The following is a 25,444-nucleotide window of genomic DNA, read 5'->3' on the forward strand; positions in this document are numbered from 1 at the left end:
TTGAAATGCTCTTCCAGGGAATATAAAGCATATGAAAATATGTATATAGGGTTCACCTTCAAGATCAACTCTTCTTGGTTTGTTCTTATTTATTTATTTTTTAATTCAATTATTTTTTAGTGTCTTTTTATTGCACTTCATTGTACTGGAATGATGGTGAATAAAACTAGACTGAACTAAACTAGAACCGAGTTTATAATCCTTGACAAGATCAACCTTGTTTTGTTATGTTCGTCAAGTTCACAGCTTTGTCGACCTCATGTTTCAGCAAGGAACTGTGAATGGAAAGATAACCCCTCCCTCTCTCTCTCTCTCTCTCTCTTTCTGACCTTAGTTTCAGGCTTACCGTGGTGTTTTGTTTCAGTTTTTACATCAGAATTGTCGGAAAAGATTTGAATGTAATCCATGGTCGGGGAGGTGTACTGCCGCACATTTTCAGCCCTCGTCTTACTGCATCCGATTGAGAAATTGCCTTTTATACATCGACGTTTATAAGCATTAGAAATCTGATCAGTGTTTTTGAAGTATCTTTGACAAAATAAATCACGGATGTACATAATCGAGAAGAATTCAAACCTACGACCTCCTGATCTCCGGACAGGCGTATTTTCAGGAATATATTGACATCTTATTCCTACACAAAATTTTGGTACACTGTCTTTTACATCTATGTATCTGTGTATGCCCAAAATGAGGTGGATGTGATGTATACAAAATCTATAAAATGATACATGTATCTATAGTTCACACCAATCTCTCATCTGTATTATGGTTTGCGAATTGTCTCCATGTTGATACTTTATAGTTTTCCCCTCCAAAATAGCCCAAAAGAGTCTTGCTATTATTTAAAGAGAATTGCTGCAGTCTGTAGGCCTATCGTTATATTTTTATACTACATATATGTGAAAATTATTTACCATAATACACGCATTTTTTTTTATATTACAATGTTTTTGTATATAAGATCAACAGATTTATCATTATTTATTATAAGGTTTGTTTCTTAACTACTTACCTTTCCATATCAAACAAGATACATTGTTTAGCACTCTCAGAATTGTGATTGAAAAAAAAAATTATGTGGTGTGGTTTACGTAGGTACATGTATACAAGTATTATATATACATATATATATATATATATATATATATATATTATATTATATATATATATGTGTAAAACTGTCTCGAAATTACTCAAATTTCCAGTTCTATTCTGAAGAATGGGAAAAGACACGCGAATATACAAGCGGTGTTCAAAATTTACAACACTGAAATACACATGTACAAACATCTCTGTATGAACACTGTCAAACACTGTTTGTGATAATGTATATATGATGGTCACTGCATGTTATAGATTTTGCTTGTGGAGATAAATTGACAAGAGTTTTCGCTTGACGGCATCGTCTTCCATACGGTTACAGCACGTTATTCCGAAGGTTCGTTATTCCGAAGGCTCTTCAGTCCGAAGTTTCGTTATTCCGAAGGTTCGTTATTCCGAATTTCATTTTCGGATTAACAAAATCTTCGGAATAGCGAACCTTCCGAATATCGCTAGGAAAATGTTCGGATTAACGAACCCTTTTTCATTTTCAGATTAACCAACCTCTAGGTATAGGGAATTTGTGTGTTTCGGATTAAGGAACCTTCGGAATAACGAACCTTCGGAATAAAGAACCCTCGGAATAACGAACAGCACTCTTCCATATACAGCCAAGATTTCAACCTGCAGATGAGCCAAGACACCTTGTTTCATACGTGAGTATATAGGTATCATAAAAAGCTATCATTGATTTGAAATTGTAACACGACATTTCCATATTATTATAGAATAATGTAAACCTAAATACAGAATCATATAAAATGTCTTTCAGGGTGTCTTACTAAAGATTGTTTGATTAAAACATTGTTGATTTCTCCGTACCGAAACTTTTATGGATCATCACATCGCCTCCAATGTATACGTTGTTTATAACAATATAATATACAGCGCTCAGTAAGATTTGTGTAATATGAACCATGACTCCATTCTGTCAATATATTTCGAGTTTTGCAGTCGAATTTCACTGTGGGGTGTTTGAGAGATGTACATCATGATAACTGCTAGGGAGTTGAATGTTCCAGCATGATCCTGTCGAATTTACTTGTATATAGGTATACATCGGAGCTCTATTGTAGCTCGATCCACTAAACATGGGCAAGTCAGTTTGCATGCTATGCACAGTGAAATCAGTGAAATTTCGGCCAGTATAATTATTCTGAACAAAACATACGATCCCATCGGTGACAAAAATCTGACAATTGATATTATATATAGCATCCTAACCAGAAGTTTCCATGAAGTATAATACAACATAAATATGTAACCAAGTCACTGAGGGGGTTGTACCAAAAATAATTCTGTTTAAAATATTTTTGATTCAAATGATTCATCACATCGCGTTCGGTACGTGTTTACTTATTTTGTTTACACGCGCTAAGCAGAATAAAGCAGAATGAACCATTTGTCAAGCAGGTAAGTCATATTATTCATGACGTGATTGACAATACAGACTTTGCCACAATAGTTCCGTAACAGTAAATTAACACAAAATCTATAACCATCGTTTGATGATAAGAAACCAATTGTTGTCTGTATTATATTCCATGAATACTTCACGTACAAACCGTTTCGTATGAAACCTGGTCGTAATATGGATCATTCACGTAAACAAATCCCCGCTCTTATTTTTTTTTTTTTTCGGCAGTTGTAACGGGGAAGTGACTGTATGTGTATCAGACACAGCTATAAGAAAAAGTGATTTCATTCATACAAACGTGTATTGTTACTATTTTGTCGCATGATTTCGGACATGAATTTCATACAGTTCAGAAGCAGCAGTGAGATTGAAATATCAACATACCTATAGAGATGACCCTTAGTTGCTAAACATACCGATTTGGCAGTCCAAATCAAGGAACCAGCCAATAAATGGTGTATATTTTCCTTCTCTAATTCAATTCAATATAATAATTATTAATTTCTTTATTTCCATCTTTAAGAAGATATGATTAAGAAAAAACTGAATTTCAGAAACTCAAGTACTGCCGGTAATTGCAGTGTCGTTGATTTTCAAATGACAATTATGTCGCATAACTCACATTATTATCAAACATAGGCTCTCTTAAAAAAAAAAAAAAAAAAAAAAAAAATCGAGTGAAAATATTCACTCTCGAAGGGGTGATGGACTTTGCCAAAATAGTTCCGTAACATTAAATTAACACTAAATCTATAATCATCGTTTGATGATAAGAAACCAAGTGTTGTCTTTATTATATTCTATAAATACTTCACGTATACGTTGTGATACCAAGGAGGTACTACGTACGATACCTGCCCGTAATATGGGTCATTCACGTATAAAAAAAAAAAAAAATCTCGGCCTCGAATTATACGATTGGTAACAAAAGCTATCATTGATTTGAAATGGTAACACGACATTTCCATAAAGAATAATTAATGAACCTAAATATAGAATCAAATAAAATGTCTTTCAGGGGGTCTTACTAAAAATTATTTGATTAAAACATTGTTGATTCCTCCGTACCGAAACTTGTATATGGTTCTATCACATCGCCTCCAACGTATACATTGTTAAACAATAAACTTTATAACAATATAACGCTCAGTAAGATTTGTGTAATGTGAACCATAACTCCATTCTGTCAATATCGGCGATGGAGCTCTCGTAGCTCGATCCATGGCATGGGCAAGTCAGTTTGTATGCTATGCACAGTGAAATCAGTGAAATCTCGGCCACTATAATTATAACAAAACTGAACAAAACATACGATCCCATCGGTGACAAAAACCTGACAATTGATATTATATATAGCATTCTAACTAGAAGTTTCCATGAAGTATAATACAACATAAATATGTAACCAAGTCACTGAGGGGGTTGTACCAAAAATAACTCTGATTAAAATATTTTTGATTCAAATGATTCATCACATCGCGTTCGGTACGTGTTTACTTATTTTGTTTACACGCGCTAAGCAGAGTAAAGCAGAATGAACCATTTGTCAAGCAGGTAAGTCATATTATTCATGACGTGATTGACAATACAGACTTTGCCACAATATAGTTCCGTAACAGTAAATTAACACTAAATCTATAATAATCGTTTGATGATAAGAAACCAAGTGTTGTCTTTATTATATTCTATAAATACTTCACGTACAAAACGTTGTGATACCAGGGAGGTGAGCACCTCCCTGGTGATACCAAGGAGGTACTCCGTGATACCTGCCCGTAATATGCATGGGTCATTCACGTAAACAAATATCCGCTCGTTAGCTTTTTTTTTCGGCAGTTGTAACGGGAGGTGAGTGTATGCGGTAAATTTTGATTTTAAAAATGATAATAAATGAGCGGACGATAGATTGCCTGAATTTCACCCCAGCATATATATATATTTTTTTTTTTTGGGGGGGGGGGGGCTGTAACTTCACAATTAATTTCTATAAAGATGTAGTGTCTATACTAATGTATTTTGGCTCATTTGGAGGTTGAAATCTTGATGCAAACTATATCGTTTCATGTTCTGTGTGAAGCTGCAGCCTGCAATATAGGTGTAGCGTTTCAAATATCATTGGCGTCGTCTATCTGTTTGGATACTTTCTGAAATGTCTTCACAAAAAAAAAAAAATCGGAAGTTACCAAGTTTTTTCCTACTTTTGGGAATTGTGTCCGAAAGAATTATAGGGTGACTATGGTCGCGATTATTCAATAGTGCCTCACATGCGCTGATCAAGCCTGTGTCAAGACAGTCATGTAAATACATGTATAAACGTATCTCTGCGCTGGCGATTTGAACATCAAAAATTCAATCGAAATCCATCTAGGATCTTTTTTTCTCTATGTGTGTAGTAGCTAGTACACGTGTATCTAGTCTTCAAACTTTCATGTTCGAATAGATGATAAAATCGTTGATGCCGGTGGTTCTCAAGTACAGACATACGTGAAATATCTACAGTCGATGCCAACTTTCTTCGGACTCACAAAGTTTAGTACCCAATGGCACAACCGTGAATAATACATAGTATTCAATGGATGGAGCTGTACATGACTAGACATTTGGATCATTTCCATAACCAGGTAGGTAGGGGTACTGGTATCGGCGACCCAACACGTTCAATGGGGTTACGATACCGGTGTGTGTTCCACCGTACACTTTGAATGAAGCAAGTGGCTGGGCATTGGGTATTGTGTGTGTCTCTCTGGTGTGTGTAGGCCTGAACGGCGAGAGTTGGGAGAAGTGGTGTGTGTAGGCCTGAACGGCGAGAGTTGGGAGAAGTGGTGTGTGTAGGCCTGAACGGCGAGAGTTGGGAGAAGGGGAGAGAGATTCTGCCGAGAGTCCTTGGGGAGCTCGCAGAGTGTAACCTTAGGAAGGCCTAAAAATAGATGTGTTTCGGTCAAGGGGTCAGGAGGGCATGTCGCTTCGTGGAATGGAAGGAGTGGTGGCTGGAGTTTGGCTCGCAAAACGCAAAGACAGTATCGTATTGCAATGGAAACGGCAGGTGGCGCTCTGTAGGTAACGGTCATCCTGATAGATGTTGGAAAGATTTTGCCTTCTTGCAGCAAATTACTATGTACTAAATTCGTAATTTTCTCATCTATTTTACACTGTAATTTGAAACGAACCATCATGGATGTTGATACTATCCTTCCTCAACACAATTTCATCAAGTATTCTGCAAATACTAGCAAATAACATTCTGATACGCCACATAAACAGGAACAGGACCATTGCTTTAATACCATACTATGAATATTCCTCTTTGATCATTGACCTTGACAGGAAGAAAAAAAAGTCTTCTACATCTCCCATTTATACATTTACACCTGCTGTTAAACCAACCATGACTATCAGACAAATCTGATAAAGATCCAGCTGAACTGAATTCTTTAGAAATCTGTAAAAAAAGTGGCATTTCACAAATAAAATCAAAGCACACAGCATGGATAGGTGCCAAGTTTGACCTTGTAGTTTATGCAGACTGTTTACATTGAAGATGAAGTGGTTCCTTCCACCACTTCCCTGTTGTGAATTGTTAGGTCAGTACAAGACTCATTAAAAACAATAAAAGCAATAAAACTTTTTTGAGAATCACAGGTAAAAGTTTTCATCCATATTTGATATATTAATTGATTGAAGGATGAAAAGGCAGCTGAAGAAAAAATACCCCTAATCTACAATTGGAAACCCTCACTGGGATATTAAATCACAAGAGCTGATGCTACACTAGTACTGTATAGTTCATCTTCAGATTAATAATTTATGCAGACTTGTGCATTTGTAGATAGTATGTATGAGAACAGTGAACTTTGAATGACATCAAGAATGATTGACAGTAATTGTCTGTGTTCTATGTCCCATGTCATCCATGAAATATTCTCTCAAACTCTGATGGCTGGAGGTCAAACTCACTAGCGCTGATTGCTTCATTGCATTCTGTTCACAGTCCAAGTTTACATAGCCCTGCCGGTGTGAGAAACAGGTGTACATACATAGACAATCAATAAATGTGGATTTTAGTGTACTTAGCCAGGTACAGACACACCGCAAAGGTGCGCGATCTCATTAAATATGGATCATATATTGTGACTCAAAACAAACAAGAGATAACAGATGTCTAATTGAGGAGCCGCTCATCCCCGAGTGTGTAGCCTCAAAGTCCGCACCAAGGTACATGTACCCTGTACTCTTGACATAGACGAGAATGTGTAAAGTTGCTATTCAGGGCAAGGTATCCTGGCTGACAAGATGAAGAGGGACAAAAGTGGAAATGGATCTCAAAACTATTAAAGTGATGAGAGAACTCATGATGAATCTAGAAATGAGTTGATTGCCATTGATGGAGCAATGCAAGGGTGATTGAGAGAACAGTAGGCCCTACACGACAGCAATAGAACTGCCTGGTGCCTGATCAGTTGGTTTTTACTTTCATGTCTACAGGATCTGCTAATACAATGAGAAAATATAGGTGGAAATGCATTTCCAGAATTCATTTTGAAGACAGATATGATATCACAAAGATGCATCATGCCCTTTCCCCTTCTATAACTGAGAGGCAGAATCATGAAAGAAGATGTAATTAACATGTGTATTGCCACACGGAACTCAAGTACAAGATCTCTTCTGGATGCAGAGGGTTGCTATAGCAACAGCACCAGCTTTGAATGCACTTTCTTCAAAACTGCATCTCTCGAGATCTTACAACACATTCAGATTGTACGTCCAGAGCCTGGGCTTGCTCTCTACAAAAGAGTGCACAGACAAGGGAACTACTAAAATGTATAATGCCTGATTACACAGATTCTATTTTGATCAGGCAGAGAACAAGATCAAGGTAATGTACATGCATGAAGCTGAAAAAAAAAATGAAAGCCACAATCACTGGTATGTGAACATATACTTTTGACAGAATGCTCACACCAACACCTGGATTGTATCCAAAAATTCAGGCAGAGAACAAAATCAAGGTAACGTACATGCATGAAGCTGAAAGAAAAAAAAAAATGAAGGCCACAATCACTGGTATGTGAATGTATACTTTTGACAGAATGCTCACACCAACACTTGGATTGTATCCAAAAATTGAAGCAGTTCACAATGGAAGTCTTCTCTGCATTGACTTGAAAAAAAAAAGAACATCTGAGGATATATTTTGCTAGAGACTATAATCTGGAAACAATCAGAATACTTTAATGATTTATAGACAGAATAGGAAGTCCTGTTAATGAACTGTCCAGGTGGCACTATCAGCAGAGAGGAACTTTACCATCCACAATGAAATATCTGTGGTTCCTGTTTACACTACTCCTCTTAACTTCACTTCCTCAATATAATTTATGTGTTCTTCCCCTGTATTTCAGATCTTTTTTTAATATTACCAATCAGTATTGCCTGCTAGTCATACCTTGGTACATATCTGTCAGCTTTCCCATTTAAGTATGTATTATTTTATATGAAAACAAAACAAAACAAAACACACACACACACACACACGCACACACACACACATTTGAGACCTGAGGACAGCAAAATGAACAAATCTAGACCATCTTGAGCTGTGCCAGGATAGTGACCTCCCTGGTGTAACAGGCCCGAGTCTGAAGACTGAGACTATTCACTCCCAGTAACTGGAGACCATGAAGCCATCTGGAGAAATGCTAGCAGTTTGGTGACCTTATTACTGGGTCAGGAATTTGGATGACCTCTTGTAAGGACAAGGGAAGGGGATCAAATGGATGCTCCCTGATAAGGGTCAGCAAGGTTGTTTTGACCACAGATATCATACTAAATCTGGCATGACATAGAAGAACACAAGAGCTAGTTGACGATTTGAAAGAAAGAAAAAATCCAGCAAAAAAAAAAAAATAATAAAATAAAATATGGGCGGTAATGGGAAGTCTGTTTCAAGCCATAGTTTTCTCCAAGTCTCAATTAACACACATGCACAGGAAATAAGATATTAAAGTCCAATGCACCTGGCGATCTGAGGCTCGCAGGAGTTGGAGCGATCCCCTCTTATCCATGGAAAAGTCGCATGGTGAGCACCCATCAGCTACACCTGATCACCATAACACATGTGCATTTGAATTGCAGGCGTGGTATTGGTAGCTTCATCTCATTTTTGACATGGTGAAAAATTTTGCAACCTCCAGCTTTGATTCGACCATTTGTAGGTCCATGATTCGACACACTTGCAGGCAGAATCGCATGGTGAGCATGCCGAGATCGTCCGAGATCGCATGAAGTTGCGGCGACTAGCGTCTAACTGGTGTGATTCATACAGATCTGAGGTGGCTTTCAATTTGCACTCACACACACGCAGGTGCAAATCTCATAGTGGGCATTTGGTTTACGAAAGAAGATGATCAAATATTGTTTGCACAGACAATGATGCAAGGGTCATTATCAGCAACCACTACTTGGACATTCATGCCATACTTGAAAACCAGAAATATTCGCTCCATGAAATTTTTGAGAATTGTCACTGGCATTTAATGCATATAGTGTAGACAAGAACTTTCACATGCACTTCAATCTTCCAAATCTTGGCTCTCACAGAATTTGCAAAATCATAGATTATGCAACCTGAACTTGCATCAAAGCTGTAACATTAGAGAATTCTTCTCACTTGCAGGAAGAAATAGGCACGAAGTGATATTTTTTTGCTGTTGTCATTAATATGACATAATCTGAAGTGAAGAGTCAACAATTTAAACTTGTCTGTAAAGAGTAGAATGAATGAACCCCCACTGGTCAATGATAATTTGTCTAAAGAATAGAATGGATTTTAAACTGCCACTGGACAGCAAATCTCTTGTCAATCGTCCTAGCTGTTTTTCAAGCTATAGTTTATAATTGTGTATTGGTATGGCGGTATTTGTGTTCTGGGAGAGAGCAAATCCCTAATATATCTCAAGGTCCCTACACTTCACATGCCTTGCTAAAATCAATATTTTCTTTTTCTCTTCCCCTCACTGTCCATGTCTGAATAACAGCCTACTTTTTATGAGGGCATTTAGAGTTCACAATTCTCCCCCCCCCCCCCCCACACACTACGGATGACACGCAAATTGTCGTAGACGGTAATCTAAAACATTGTAGCTAATGCAAACTTTTATGCCTGCACCACAAAAAAAAATGAAAAGTTACCTTAAAGGACAAGTCCACCTTCACAGACATGTGGAATGAGTGAATGCAGCAATATAATAGTAGAACACATCAGTGAAAGTTTGAGGAAAATTGGACAACCCGTTCAAAAGTTATGAATTTTTGAAGTTTATGCTCAGTCACTGCTGGATGAGAAGACTATATTTTGTGATGTCACATGTGTACAACGATATAAAGAAAAACATAAAGAAAATTCAACATATTCTCACTTTTCTCGCATTAATAAAAGAACGCTTGACTTCCCTCTTTCAGAAGGCAAGGGGAATAATATTATCCTTAACATACATCAGCGACAGGTTGAAGAAATTTACACTTTATTGAAAAAAATAAATTTTGTGAAATTCTCTTTATATTTTCCTTATATTGTTGTATGCGTGTGACATCACACACCGTAGTAGTCTTCTCATCCAGCAGGGACTGCATAGATTATCTAGAAATTCATAACTTTTGAACGGATTGTCCGATTTTCCCCAAACTCTCACTAATCTGTTCTAATAATATTGCTGCATTCACTTAATCCACATGTATATGAAGGTGAACTTGTCCTTTAATACCCTTTTTTGGTGTGTCCTACATTTGACTTTACCTTTACCTCGAACAGGGAAAAAAAGAACCAAGGGGGAAAAAAGCTCTGGTACATGCGGCTTCTTGAACATATTACAAGAGCATTTGATTGATCCAATTCCCAATAATCAGGATTATGCTGTAAAGCTACATGTATATCTGCATTAAAGCTCTTTATGAGTAATTCTGCATCCTGAATCCTGCTTAGCTCTATATCGACCAGGTCGGTAAAAAATACTGACATGCTTCCCAGCGCCTTGGCAGGACTGTTACAGTCAGGAATCAGGGTCTATGGAGAGGAGGATGGTGTTGAGGCAACATCAAAAGATAAGCATTATTACCATGGGAACAAAAGCCTTGGCATCCCACAAACCCATCTTACAACTTATAGATTCATTATCTATTTGTGTGGGTGAGTGTGTGTGTATGTGTGTGTTTGATACCAGTGTCCTAGCTACATTGTATACTGGTACTCTTTCCTTTCATTCCTATTCCCTTCACTCACTGCTCTTTCATCTTACAACACAATGAATCTTTGCCATAATCTAAATTCTGCACATCAAAATTGGCAACCCTTTTACCCCCATTTCACACCACCATTTTCCCCCTTCTCTTTCCCACTTCCCTCAAGGAGATCCTCCAGTCTGAGTCACTGGATTCTTGAGAGGGGATCAAACAGTCCAGTGGGTGTGGTACATTGTAGGTGCATCCTGACACACCGGTATAACTCCCCATCTCCATCTCGACACCTTCTCCCAAGTCAAACACGACAAAATCAATTCTGGGCCAATGAATTCAATCTGTAACACCCGCAAATTCACTCTCGGCGATTGGAACTCAAAGCCTAGATTAGCTGTATCCATGCTTCTCTTGGTCTTTGCAATCTGAAAACCTTCTTCGGCAGTCAATTCTGCTCCGAATACATGAATAGCATCTCTTGCACGCATCTGCCATGCACTGCTCGCTATAAAAAGGAAAAAAAAAAAAAAGAGAAGAAGAAATGCATGTAAGCTGAGCCCGCCTATGAATTGAAGGCGTTCAAATGACCTGATGCATTATTCTGGTCAGGTGATGTAAAATTGTCACATATGACCTGGTGTGGTGCAGGAAGGAGAAAAAGAGCCTAGAGCTTCATAGCTGTCCCACCTGGTATCTTATTCCTCTTCCAAAAGGCATGATGTACAAGGAGAAGTGACTCATGCACAGACACTTGTACTGGGAATGGACATGTGTATCACTCTAGTGACATTAGGTCAATACTGTACAAGCAGTTAAAAGTGAGTGATATTAAAGGGAGAAGGGCAGGAGGGATAGAGGAGATTCCTAAACAGAAAATTATGGATGCTCCCAATCGTAGCTTTGAACGAAAAACTCACGAGCTGATGTACAAGAACATTTATGTCATTCATGCACAACTATTATCATTAAACTATAAAGACAACAAATGGCACTGTAAAGCCAAAATCTACACATATTTAGTCTCAAGAATCCCCCCAAACCAGTGATTCAATCTAACATTGAAGAATGTTGTCTTAAAGGTCACACTAGGAGCTTAAAAAATAATAGCCAAATTCTTGGAAGTGTCTGATGTGTGATGGAAGAAATAAAGAAATTATTTTAAGCAAAAGTTTCGCAATATGGTCTCTCAGTAGTCATTTTATTACATCACATGTTAACAGTACACAAATTTACAGGCTGTATTTAATCACAAGTACATGGAGCTTTACAATATTTTGATCTGCATTTAATCATCTCTATTAAAATCTATTAGCAAAATGAAAACTGGACATCAAGTTATCCTAGAGAAGTATGGAAGATTTATGCCTCTTGCCTGTGTCACCAAATCAGAGAGAAATAAAACCATTAACCTTTTAATCATCAATACTCTATACTTAAACTTACAAATCAACAAGAAAAGCTACTAGAGCTACACGCTTGTATGTTGTGCAGATGAGCGGGTACCCTTCTATTGATACACACCAGCTTCTTTACAATGTGCTACTTTCACACATGTAATGAAGAAAAAAAAAAGTCTAAATATTTGATTACCCATAAACTTAATGCAATAATAGTTTTCAATGGCATGATCACCTCATTAAAATACCTACCCCTCTATAAATGAATATTGCAAGTGCATTACCCTGGAAATCTATGGCAAATTGCCAAGTAGAAAGCCTGAAGCATTGCATGAAAAAGGCCACTAAATACACATTTTCTATACAAAATTTGCACAAACCTGAATATTGAAATGAAAAATGGAAAAATCAATTGAACTTAAAATATGATATGCAAACATGTTTTTTAAAGAGTGTGTTTAATTGCACTTTTATATCACACATCTTAAGGGTCTTATATACAGTGTGTAGGCCTGCAGGATATATTTTGCAATGTACAATAAATGTAGGCCGTACATTTTACACTACTGTTTTTGCGCTTGATAGATAATTATGTATTTAAAGCATGCATACAATCATTTCATTTTGCAGTGAGTCTGTTCTTGTACATGTTGGCCCTACGTGTCTGAAGGGTGCATGTAAAGTTGCACAGCTTCGATGAAACAGCAGCATCGATATCCATGATCTAATGAGGTGGCTGACACTGCATCTTGGCAACACCTACATATGTGTGGTGTAGACCCATGCAGAGCTGCATACCCACACAGAAGTTATCAGTTTTGTTTTGTTTTTTTACTGCGATGCCGAAAAAAAAAAACACCAATTATTTGCCACCATTCACTCAAGGCCCCCCCCCCAAAAAAAAAATAATAATAATGGATTAAATAGCTTAAAATGTCAATAATGATAATAAAATGTCACATCACTGCAAATCAAGTATTTTGAATCTTCAGACTGTACATGCCTAAATAATGAATAGAGTGTGACTCAGGGCAGCCGAAAGTACAGACCTCAGTGTGGTCAGTTCAGGGTCCTGCCAGTTGCATTATGGGAATGAAAAAATGGTTCCTTTGCACGCTGTTCATGCATGCCACACAGAGCAACCCCCCCCCCCAACTCCTCAGACAAAAAAAAAAAAAAAGTGGGACTGATTTTGGCATAGCAATTGATGCATATTAAGAGAATTTTTGGACTCCCAGAAGAACAATCAAAGGTTTTAACATTGGACTGCAAAATTGATTTTCAAAAATCATTAATCTAGGGTGTGTATTGTGAATGCCGCTGGCTGTGGTGGGAATTGGTGCGCAATCATCACACCAAGAAGATGGAGATGAAGAGAAAAAAAGAAAAAGAAAGAGGGACTGAGAACCTTGAGATCACCATCAGCCTAAATGCCTTTCCAATTAAAACCTCTCAGTCAGTGCTTACTTGAGCCAATATTGACACAGCTCACTAGCCATTGACAAAGTTTGGCCGTCATTCATTTCATTTTCACATTGTGTAACGTGTACAGTACAGTGTATCCTTTGTAATGTTCATTCTGATTTTTGTTTCATGTTTGTGATGTTAATGATATGTATCCTATAGTCTTTACCTGGTCGAATAAATAATAATAATAATAATAATAATGCACTCAACTGCACCATACGTTCAGCCACACACCCTATGTGTGAGGGTGTGTGTGTGTGTGTGACCTATAGAGCAAATATATACACTGTCACCACTTCATGACACTGGCTCAAAAAAAAAAAAAAAAATCTAATTTGCATTTGGATAGAGCTATTTCTTTGCTTTGATGGCAGAGCTTTACAATCAAGACTGCACACAGCCAGACAGACTGGAAGAGAAAAGAAACAAGCACGGAGGGAAAAATGACACACTTGCTTGTCCTGGACTTCATCAGAGGAAAGTACACCAAACCCAGGTGAAACCAAGTGTGCAAATATGCAGACCGAGAATTCCTATGTCTCAAAAAAAAAAATCTATGCCACTGTCCATAATGCGTTTGACCATCACACTTCATTTTGCAGTGTGTATGTCATGTGTGCTTGACAAGGGAACTGTAAGTATGTATCACAGTAAATGCTTCGATGCTCCATCTCTCCTTTCAAATTCCTACAAATTTGTAAGTGGCTACATGTAAGCATTAATACTCTTTCTCTCTAGTACTTAAGGTCAACGAAACTGAGAGATTAAATTGTAGACACAGGGTAATTTCTACACTCAGCATCCTTATGGCCTAATTCTAAAATCTTTCTTCCTTGTGACTTTATAGCTGGACATCTTGGTCAAATCATGAAGTGGATTTGCAACAAGTTTTTAAAATGTACTGTACACATAACTGGTGAGTTTCCAATTTAGCTCATTCTATCAGCTAAGGCATTTTCATATGAAGAGGCATCATATCTAGGCAGTTCTCTTTCATTCATATTTCAGAAACCTTTGTGGATTAGAATACAAACTTCTTTACACAGCACACATGAGTAATATTCATGGAAATACACATTTACGTACACTGTACAATATAGGGCCTATAATGTACCCTGTATGATATGTACACCTGTACATCAGGGCCCCGTTGCAAGAAAGTTGCAATCAATTGCAAATAATTGCTAATTTTGAAACAACCATTCTGATTGGCTCAGGGTCTGCCCTAATAAGAAGACATGCATGCAACAATGATTTTGATTGGCCAGTGACAATCAGTTGCAAGTTGCGTTTAAACGCAAAGTTTCTAGCAACGGGGCAGAACTACCAATGTAGGCCTATTTAATACCTCATCATACAGCAGAATTGCTCTTTTAATTCCTCATTAATTTGAAGGAAAAGCACTGTAAATTTTACCTAACAGTAAATTATATGCACACCTTACTCAATGCACGATGGCTCTATAAGAATGAATAAATACCTACAGCTAGACCATTTGACCTGCTCAATGTTTCCTGAAAAGCGCATGATTACATTTTGATGGCACTCTCAATGTGCAATAAATATTCATGGCAAGCTTAGAATGGACTGATTAACTCAAAGATGATATCATGTTTAAAGACACTATCTAGGAATTTATGATGGTCTGTTTTCATGTAATGCTCATTTTATTCTTGTCGTCAGTGATTTCATGAATATGCAGACAGCAGAGCATCCTTATCATTCAGCACTGCATAGACAACTAGACTTCTTCTTCTTCTTTTTTTGTATGCTGAAATTGTTCCTGAATTCATAAAAAGAGAACTTACTGTACTTGATTTGCAATACTCACTATTAAAGGTTCCCTTCTACATATTCATAAACACTATAACAAACAATTTTTAAAATTCACTGTACAGTGTAGGCAGGGGCCTTTTCATTTTATCAATGCAGCATTAAGTACAAAATCCTTTCAGTAGGGACTACACACTACAAGCTGTACATGTACATGGGAATATTCAGTACTGCTGAGCCATTCTACAGTACCTGAGCCGGATTTTCACCATTTGCAATACCCTGGAAGAAGGAGCATTACGTGTACTCAGTATCTCTGATTTTTTGTTATCGTTTTTTTTTTTCTTCTTTTTTTCATGATGCTGCTGCAAAGCAGATTTGAGCAAGATGCCAGACAGTGGTCTATAATGTCGGTACTTTGTAGCTTAATACTAGTAGCGCAGGTGTCGAAGCCACACAACACCCATCAAGCGGATCACATGCACGCAGAGAGAGCATTGTGAAGGGCTGTAATCGCATCTCATCATTCAGGGCTACATCACAGGGGCACCAGTCGATAAACTGGATGGTAATTATTATTTGCTCCACTACAGTGAAACGGAAGCTGAGCTTACTCCCCCCGGTAAAGGAATACTGCATGAAATATCCTATAGGGGTGTGGTACGGGTACAAACCCCTGTATCATATCATCGTGAAGTTACAATGTATAGTTTTCAACTGTACAGTAACGAGTTTTCCACTGTATGTACAACCGTATGTAATTACTGTACACGCCATATATTTCACAAGTCTAAATTTTCACGTATCGGGACTTCCTGACGATATCGCGAGTGGTTAAATTCGCGATCGTGGAGTCCTGTACTGAACGGAGAAGTGTACACGTGTATGTCACATTCACATCAGGATCAGAGGCAATGTTTTCGCATGTCTTTAATTTCGCAAATAGCACCTGACTCGCGAAATTCGCGAATATAAAAACCTCGCGAAATATTCGGTGTATACAGCAGACAGAGAAGAAAAAGAATACAGTCTGGATGAAATACAAATCTAAGGCAGACATTGATATGAAGACACATCCAGTGTATTTTTGCACCATACTGGTCATAGTACATTGTAGGTGCCTAGAATTTCATAATCCTCAGATGTTATGAGTACAAGGGTTAGGATTAACCCTAGCTACACTGTAAAGTTGCCAAAATTGGCAGTCGCATCCCTGACCTTTTGGATCTCATCACAATCATGGCAATATCAATCTACTCTGCTTCATCCTCATAAGGCAAATTTGTCCAAGAAGAATATCAATCCCTCTTTGGACAACTCACATTTGTTTCATGAAGGGGGGGGGGGGGATATAGTTACTGTACATATGAGGGAAAACACACAATGTGCACACATTTCAAACTGTTGAGTAAAACGCCACGATACACAATGACAACAAACTTGCTAGTAGCCTACATGTACACTACAGGTTAATGGAACATCAAACACGATGTTCTTTTTTTTCATTAAGTTATGATTTGAAATTCTTTTTCCTTTCTTTTTTTTTTTTTTTACACAGACAGCTTCCCATTGTACATTATGTAGGTCTTGTGTGTACCTGTACTTTCAAAGGCACACTTTGTGTGCAAAGTGGCATGCATTCATATTCTTTGTGAAAGACTAACCTTGCAGAGGTCAAAATGAAGTCAAGATACAAGTGTATTTGACCACAGAGGACTGTTGGGGCAACTACACATTGATGCTGGGCCACCAAATTGTCTGATTTGAAGATTCTAGTGGCCCAAACAGGCCATCAGAGAAAAAAATTAGTGTAGAGCCCTGACATCATGCAAATAATTGAGAACAAATTAATTCTGGAACAATATTTCTTTGATGCTGTGTTATTTTCCTCTTTTGTCCTAAATTTGGTGATGCCTACATTACACATTTTTGCTAATAAGCTCACTGATAAATCTTTTTTTTTTTTTTTTTACTTCTCTGCTTCTTTGTGGGAGCAAGACACCTTCATGCTTAAATAGAACTACAAATAAATGACATCATAATGTACAAATGCTGTTTCATCATCATCAGCATTAACTTCTTTAATTCATTCTGTTTGTCAATGTCGACTTCAACATATTATAGCTACACCGTTTGTGTAATCTGAAGGATAAGCTACTGTAATATTCTCAAATAAATTGTACAGCCGTGCTTTGCATTGAGAGTACTCTTACATGTACATCAAAAGCATATTATTTGATTTAATTGCAGATTTGTATCAAAAGCTTCATGAGTGAGTCAGAGAGGAGACTGGGGGGGGGGGGGGGGGGGGGGGAGCCAATGACTTGCCCCAGGGGCTGTTTGTTGTGAGCTACCATACGTTTCTGCACCACTGGCTAGCATGGATGGCCCCACTCCTGCATTTCTAAGTTGGCTATTAGGTTCTTACATTCTTACAGAGCAAAACACTACAGACCGTTTGCCGTTGCATCATGCTAGTGGCTGACATTTCAGCTCAAAAATGCATCAAGAGCTGCCCAATGTAGCAAGCACAACTCACCACAACACTGCAGTGATAACATGCTAGAGTGATGGTGTTTTGACAAATAGGCCTACCTACATTGCACATGTGTATGTGGTGTATACAACCATCACATAAACACAAATTACAGCTGTACATATATGGATTTCTTTTTTTCTTTTCCTTTCTATGAACCCACCATGAAATGACAGAAATTGCACTGCACATGTGAGCATCAACGATGAATAGGTCACATCCACTTTTTACCCCTCTGGTACTGAAAAATACACTACATATGTATTTATCCACTAGTCTATTGTATGGGTCTGTTCCATTGCAAGCCCTTCCTTCATCAATTTTTCATCATACAATTGTATGAAAACTAACAGTACATGTTACACATTTTACTAACTTCACACTTCAAGATTTATGAAAGCTCTTTTCAGTTCAAATTTTTGGTCACTAAACTTTTAGTGATATCAAAACTTAAAAGAATACTTTGAAGGAACTACTATAAAATGTCCCCCCCCCCAAAAAAAAAAAATAATAAAAACAACAACAACAACAACAACAACCAATCAATCAAACAAAAAAAAAAAAAAACAAAGAGCAAAAACAAAAATCTCATACCAAGATAAAACTAGGGGGTTGTGCTCACAGACTGTTACAATGAATGCATGAAAATATCTTTGGAACACAAATCTGTCACTAACTAAACATGTGTCTCTGAACGTTGACCTGCCCTCAGCCACCACGAAAATAAAATTTTCATCAGCAAAGAAAACATTCTCTTTCTTCAACCTTAGCCAGACAGGAATGACCACACACCCCACTGGCATTAACCCTTGACCACTAGTTTTCAACCAACCCCCACCCCTTCGTTTCTTTCCTTCATACAATCTGATGCTGTCAGGGGCATGGAAATAATCATAAATTCACTGGCGTTCTCTAAAATCAAATACACATGTATGCTGTCTGCTGCAGGTGGCTCCCCCAGTCAAGGTGGAGAACAGAGATTTACTTATCATGCTCTGGCAGCAAACTGTCCAGGCATCTGGCAAATTTGTCAGCAGTAATTTTTTGTGGCCACAGGCAGCAATGGAATATGTACAGTGTACTGAGTGAACTTCAATATTATATGTAATAGGCACCTACAGCTGTACATGTACCTTTCAGGAGTTTCAGTCTCTGAATGTAAATTTGTATAACCTTCACTATCTTTTTATGCAGTGTACCAGTGAATCACATTGAATCATTTTAGTATCCTCTTTGCAAACAACATACATAATAATGTAGGGCCTACATATTGTTGTATTGAAGGAAGCAAGAGCATCAATGATAAATCAGAAATTTTCATAATCTGTTGTTTCAACAACATCAATAACAAACTCATGTCAACACATTGGTATCAATACATGTATGTACACTGTACATGTACATTTGGAACATAAGATCTAAATTTACCGGTAATATAAATTTTGTACAGGTCTACTGTATACTGCAGGCCTATACGGCACATTCAGTGGTGTGTGTCTTGGAATCACCAGAATGGTGTGTACAATGTAGTACGGGTTTTTACTGATATAGCACTAATCTTCATGATTTGACATTCCATCAATATAATGTGGAATATCAGACTTTTTCTATAAAACAACAACGGGCATATCAGAAAATTAGCGGCTCACTACTCTACAGTTTATCAATCCACACACCTTGTAGGCTTACACCTATTGCACCGGTACCTGAACTTACATGTACATTTATTTTTTTTAAAATGTCACAGGGAAATTTCACTTTTGAAGTGTGTTGTGATGTATTCTTTAATCCATTCTGACAATTTTTTCAATAACACATTAAATGTTCAGTCATTCTTGTTTTCATTTTGACTATCGAAACAAATCTCTACCCAATGTATTACCTGTCTACTACAACATGAGTAATCTCATGATTTCCAGCTACACAGAATGTAGCCTACAAAGATAGGAAAAGCTAAATCACATTGTAATTGTGCAAGCCAACGATCATAACATTACAGTTGTACAGTACACTGTAGATCCCTCCTCACAATACACAGACAGTGTATACTAGTCCTACTGCTCTTCAGTTTACATCAATCCAATTTTGGGCAAACAAATGTCATCTAATTTTGCCATTGTATCCTGGCCTTGCCAATATTATTGAACCCAGAATGACACAGAGAGAGAAAGAAAGAGATACAACGTAAAAGGCTTTGGGGGGGGGGGGGGGGCAAGCTTTCGTCCGCGCAGCATGTGAGAAAACTTGGCGGCAGGGAAAACCCTGAGAAATTCTGCAGGTTGATGGCATCAGCAGGAATGCTGGTTGCCATGGTGACATTCTGATGCCATCCGTTTCCAATTTCGCTCTGGAGATTGCACCAAATTAAGGCTAAAAAGGAGGCCACAAAATGAAATGCACTGTAGCAATGAACAGTGTTTCAGTACTGTCTACAGGGTCTGGATCAACCTGTACTGTATGATGGAACAGAAAATCTATGCCACATTTTATAGGGTCCTTCCAAACTTATTTTGTCTTATAAATGTCAACATTGTGAATTGCATCAAACATGGAAAAAAAAAGTTCCTCCATTGAATTCATTTCAAATATTGATAGCAAGGGCCATGAACATATCCCAATACAGAAGCCAGATGATACTGTAGCAGAACTTGAAGCCAGATGATACTAGAACTTGATAACCTGACTTTAGTGTAGTGGACCCGATAATGAGAAATTTAATATGCATGACATGTAGCCTATACCTGCAACCACCTGCTTGTAGTGGCATGCATGGAAACCTTGAACCCCCCCCCCCCCCCCCTTCCCCAATACAATCTGCTCTGGATATTTTGCATGGCTGAAAGTGTATTCAATGACAAATGCCCACTGACTAGAGGTACAGTGCAGTCAACAAGGGCAGAGAATGCCAAAGTAGGCAGACCCTTTATTCACAGAGTACCCGCACAGCCCCTCTAGCAAACAGTTAACCAGGCAGCTTAATCCATGAGAAAACACTTCTTTCCTTAATTTTCCTCTTGCCTCTTATTCTATAGTAGAGCATTTGCCATAAGGGGATCTCTAACCAACAGATGAATCATCAGATTTGTACTCCATTCTGTAGAATAACCGACATGCATCCATTGCCTACATTGCACAACTGTCTATAAGCCTACATTTACATTATGTAATTACTGCATAGCAGGAGTGGTTGATTGTACAATTTTAGGATCACACATTATATCAGGGTGTATGGTCTGACAAGCTGCCATACTACTGCTGTACAGTAGAAAGGGACTACAATGCTAGACATTTTTTTTTTTTTTGTGATGGATTTGAACTCTGAACCAGACACTGTGGATAAGACTGTGTGCTTGACCAATATACATGTCGTGTATAACAGTTTATGCTGGCTGCATAATGAGACTGACACATTTCAAGGCTGTGCTCAGGAACTGCTTCTGATGATCTGACGTTAGCATGTAAACAGGATGTCCCGGCATGTCAGCTCAGGTGTTCATTTCCACCTACACGTTTTGTAGAGTAACTGTGCCAAAAAATGTCCACATGGTGTGCTGGAAACTTGTATCGCATTGTGGCAATAAATTTGAGCACAATCTTTACGAGCTTTTTCCTTTCTCTGGCAATCTACAGTATGTACAGGCGCGTGTAACATACAGTACCGTACGTTGCCTACATGACAGTTTGAGTTCCATTAGTTTATTCATACTGCACACTATTTCACTGCATAAACTCCTTCCCTACAAGTGTGACACCAATCAAAAATTCGCCATGAAACAAAGAGCAAGAACAAAATTGTAGTGAATTAAAATGTCAATACAACCTACACAGTACACTATACAAGGTACAGTATACATGTATGATTAATACAAATGTAACAAGAAAAAGAAAAAAAGGTGAATCGATGTATACTTCATTGAAAGGGATCCTTTAACCCATTGAGGACGGGCTGATTTTTCTTTAACAAACATTTCTTATAGACACCTGCCTGAGTATACTTGGAACTCATCTTCAATAGGTTAAAGGACTTTTGACTTTTGTATAGTATGATTGTCATTATTGTCTAAGAGACAAAGTGTATCATCACCTCAGATACAGCTGTCCATCATTCTCACCTTTGCCATGAAAACAATTACTGTTATTATTATCATCATCATCACCACCACCACCACCACCACCATCATCTTCATCATCATCATTATCATCACCAAAAGAAATGGATGTCATTCTCATCACTTGACCCCAGAAAACCTGGAGATAGTGACTTTGCACACCGTCATTTCATTCACAGTAACACCAGAGACGACTGGTTTGCCTTCTCTCCTAGATGATTTTGGGGACATAAAAGTACCCCCTCCCTCACTGATTTTGCCACACAGCTCTACGTTATCCAAATGTACAAGCTAAACGCATGCACACACATTTGGCATGTGGTGGGGATGATGTGCATCCATGCGTAAGCTAAGGTACAAGGGTTGGGTAATGTAGTGTGGTATGGCAAAGTACATTGTTTGTACATATGTTGGTGGGTGGGGGGGGGGGGCATGAGGAAATCCTTCGACTTTTGTGTCTCAATGCGAATGAAGTTTTTAAATCCTTTTGCTTCCATTTCCATACTTTTACCACCAGTTGGCATCATTGTACCTCGAAGCAGATTGAGACCTACAGTGTATACTTGTCTAATTCAATAGCATAATTTGTTTTTGGTTGTTTTAACTTCATGAAATCATACTGTCACATCTTTGTTTCTCACACAGATCTGGATCAAGATCAAAACTTCCAGGGACTATATTGACGTTATTATTGTATGCTCCACTACCCCCATAGCCCCAAACTTGTCAAAATATATGCGTGTGTGCATTCGTGTATTTTATAAGCTAACAAGGGTACATGTACAATGCAAGGTAGAATAAAGTGGCATGGCAGCAGATTGGGGAACAGATATGTACATGTACAAAAGGTAAGTTTTGAATTCAGTCTTTCCCCAACCTGTAATACAAGGTTCGAATAGGCACAGGAATCGATCGACGTGAAAATCAATGTCACTGTACATTCCTGTTCTTTCTCTATCAATTGCAAATCACACAAATCCATGAGGAGTATTCTACTTCCTAGAAAATTAGTTTTAAATCTGACTGCCCATAATTTTCATTCCCATCATCAAAAGTTTGATTGATATGTAGCCTAGATGCATAGCAATGTCCAATACAAATGTGAGAACATGTGCAATATTGACATGCTTTTGCCAGGATTTAAAAATACCAGTAAGTTGTGTGAAACGATGGCATCTGATATAAATGAACACATACAAACATACAACAATCTGGGTAAAATGTACGACAACCAATCTCTCCCCCCATCTTTGTTGTTGTGCATTTCAGTCAGCATGAATTTAATGTAGCAGTGTAGCACAAGATTCTCTCTCCAGCATGCTTATGGAGTTACGCAACTCTCTGGTGCTGTATATTTAGCATTTTAATATTGACAGTTGAACACGTCTTGAGAAATTCACCCAAAGTGATTCTACACAACTTACTTGTCAAACTCTGCGTTGTCATGGTCACAGCGAACATCCTTGTGTTTCTGCCAATTTTTTCCATGCTTGCATGTTGTCAACAAAATAATATCCACTCCATTGTGCAAATGGTAGAGAGCGTTCCGAGTATCCGACCCTATTCCAACTAGGTATCGCTTTCCCTTGAACGCTAATAAATATTTCCTTTGCACTGGGAAGTTATTTGCTTGGAGATCTCCCGTGTGTCCTCCTTTTTGTGGATGAGTTTTGGCAAATAATGGCAGAGATATATCAAATTTTGGTCTGAAGTACTGTTGGGAAAAACTGGCTTTTGCGAGAATTGCTTCCCCTATATCGAAGCCCAAATCTTCTGAGTAGTCTGGCCAAGTACCAGAGTACAAATTAAATATTAAGTGGTTCCTGCCATTATTCCAGTGGCTCAGTTGTGATATACTACCTGCTATGTTTTTCACGTAAGTTGACGACAATTTGTCGCGATCTAAAGTGTCCAGTGACGGCACAAATACACACGCTTCATCCGCATTGGCAGTGTAATATCTCGACTCGCGTATGGAAGCTAACATATCACTGTACAACTGGCTAGGCTTTTGTTGATTAATGATGGGATAAATATATACTTTAAAACCGTCTCTGCATCTTGAAAAGTCAAAGCAGGTCTCCATTCGGCACTTGTGGTCCTTAGATTGCGCTGTCTGCGCCAAGTTTCTTTGCGATGTCGATGTTTGAGTGTCGTGCTCGTACACCGCATCTGAGTGGTCGAAGGGCCGGAGCCCAGCGGCCACACTCGCCTGCTCGCTCCGATGGTGTTGTAGCATGTGAAGCCCTCCATAGTACATCAGCAGTATAAACAGCACGGTAAATAATACCAAAATGTAGCGTTTTCTAGCTTGCATGGCTCCTACCGGCGTTTGAGTCCTAGCCGGTAATGCAGGTGGCTTTTGTCGGAAGCCGTACTTCACAACTAATCATCCAACAGTGGTAATTATGCTGGACATTCCGACGATATTATGTACGTCGCCATCTTGCCATTCCTAAGATACGTCTCCGGTTTAGATGCAGTAGTGTACTGTACTCGTATAAAGGGTACGTACAGGGCTAGCTAGCGAGAGACACCAACTATGAATGCATTCTTCATTGTAAAAACGGTATGCGAGAGACACACACGGGCCGGGGTGGTGATACACACTGAGCTCCCGATCGAGGATTAGGAGTGCACGGCATCAACGTGTACATAGATGGCACCTGTCCCTCTACTGGTTTGGGAAGCCACTCATTCACGACCACGGGGGAACGATATTAGGCGCAGGGCTAATCAAAAGAGGGAGTTGTTTTCCAAGTTGTGAATAGCTCTCATTGCCTAACAGTAGCACAACAGTGATATAACCGAGTACTAAAGTAGTTTTATATACTAAGTAATATATATTTTTAAAATATCATTGTTTTTGAGAGGGTTTTTTTTGTTTTGTTTTGTTTTTTTAATTCTTCAGTAATAGTGACTTTGAGATTAATTGACCTCTATTAGACGTTCATTTTCATGGCTGTGTTAGCTATTACCTCCTCTGTTTCAAAGATGATTATTCTACACATACAGTATTGCAATACATTGTACTCAGGCCCTGGGCCGCGGAACGATTTGTTTGTTTGTTTTTGTTTTTTTTTAATGGAATCTATTTTTATTATAGTGGGTTTGCCAATTTCGTTAGACAGGGATTATCCATTTTCATTTCATGTCATTTCAAATTCGTTTGTTTGAAGTGGGCGGAGTGACTTTGGTCAAACGTTTTCACGTTTAGTGCTTTCAAATTCGTGTTTAGGCACCCATATGAAAGATCACAAATTCAAATTCGGTTGTAAGCATTCGATTTCGTGTTTGATATTGACTTTCCAAATTTGTGTGCATTCATTTTATATTAGCTTCAGTATAAATTCTTCTTTTTATCATGACTATCATGTTTTTTCTATCTTTAATTTGCATCATCGAGATC

General features: G+C 38.1%; 1 protein-coding gene across 1 annotated transcript in view; it reads right to left on the reverse strand.

Annotated features, from left to right (window-relative positions):
* LOC140239965 (exostosin-1-like) overlaps positions 1-24,414 on the reverse strand; it is a 129,884-nt gene extending 105,470 nt beyond the window's left edge. Inside the window, exon 1 of the mRNA XM_072319778.1 lies at positions 23,460-24,414. Within this exon, the coding sequence (XP_072175879.1) occupies positions 23,460-24,352 (893 nt within the window). The 5' untranslated portion in view covers positions 24,353-24,414. The remainder of the gene's footprint in view (positions 1-23,459) is intronic.
* Between the last annotated feature and the right edge of the window lie 1,030 nt (positions 24,415-25,444).

Source organism: Diadema setosum, chromosome 16, assembly GCF_964275005.1.
Source record: "Diadema setosum chromosome 16, eeDiaSeto1, whole genome shotgun sequence".
NCBI classification, from domain to species: Eukaryota; Metazoa; Echinodermata; class Echinoidea; order Diadematoida; family Diadematidae; genus Diadema; species Diadema setosum.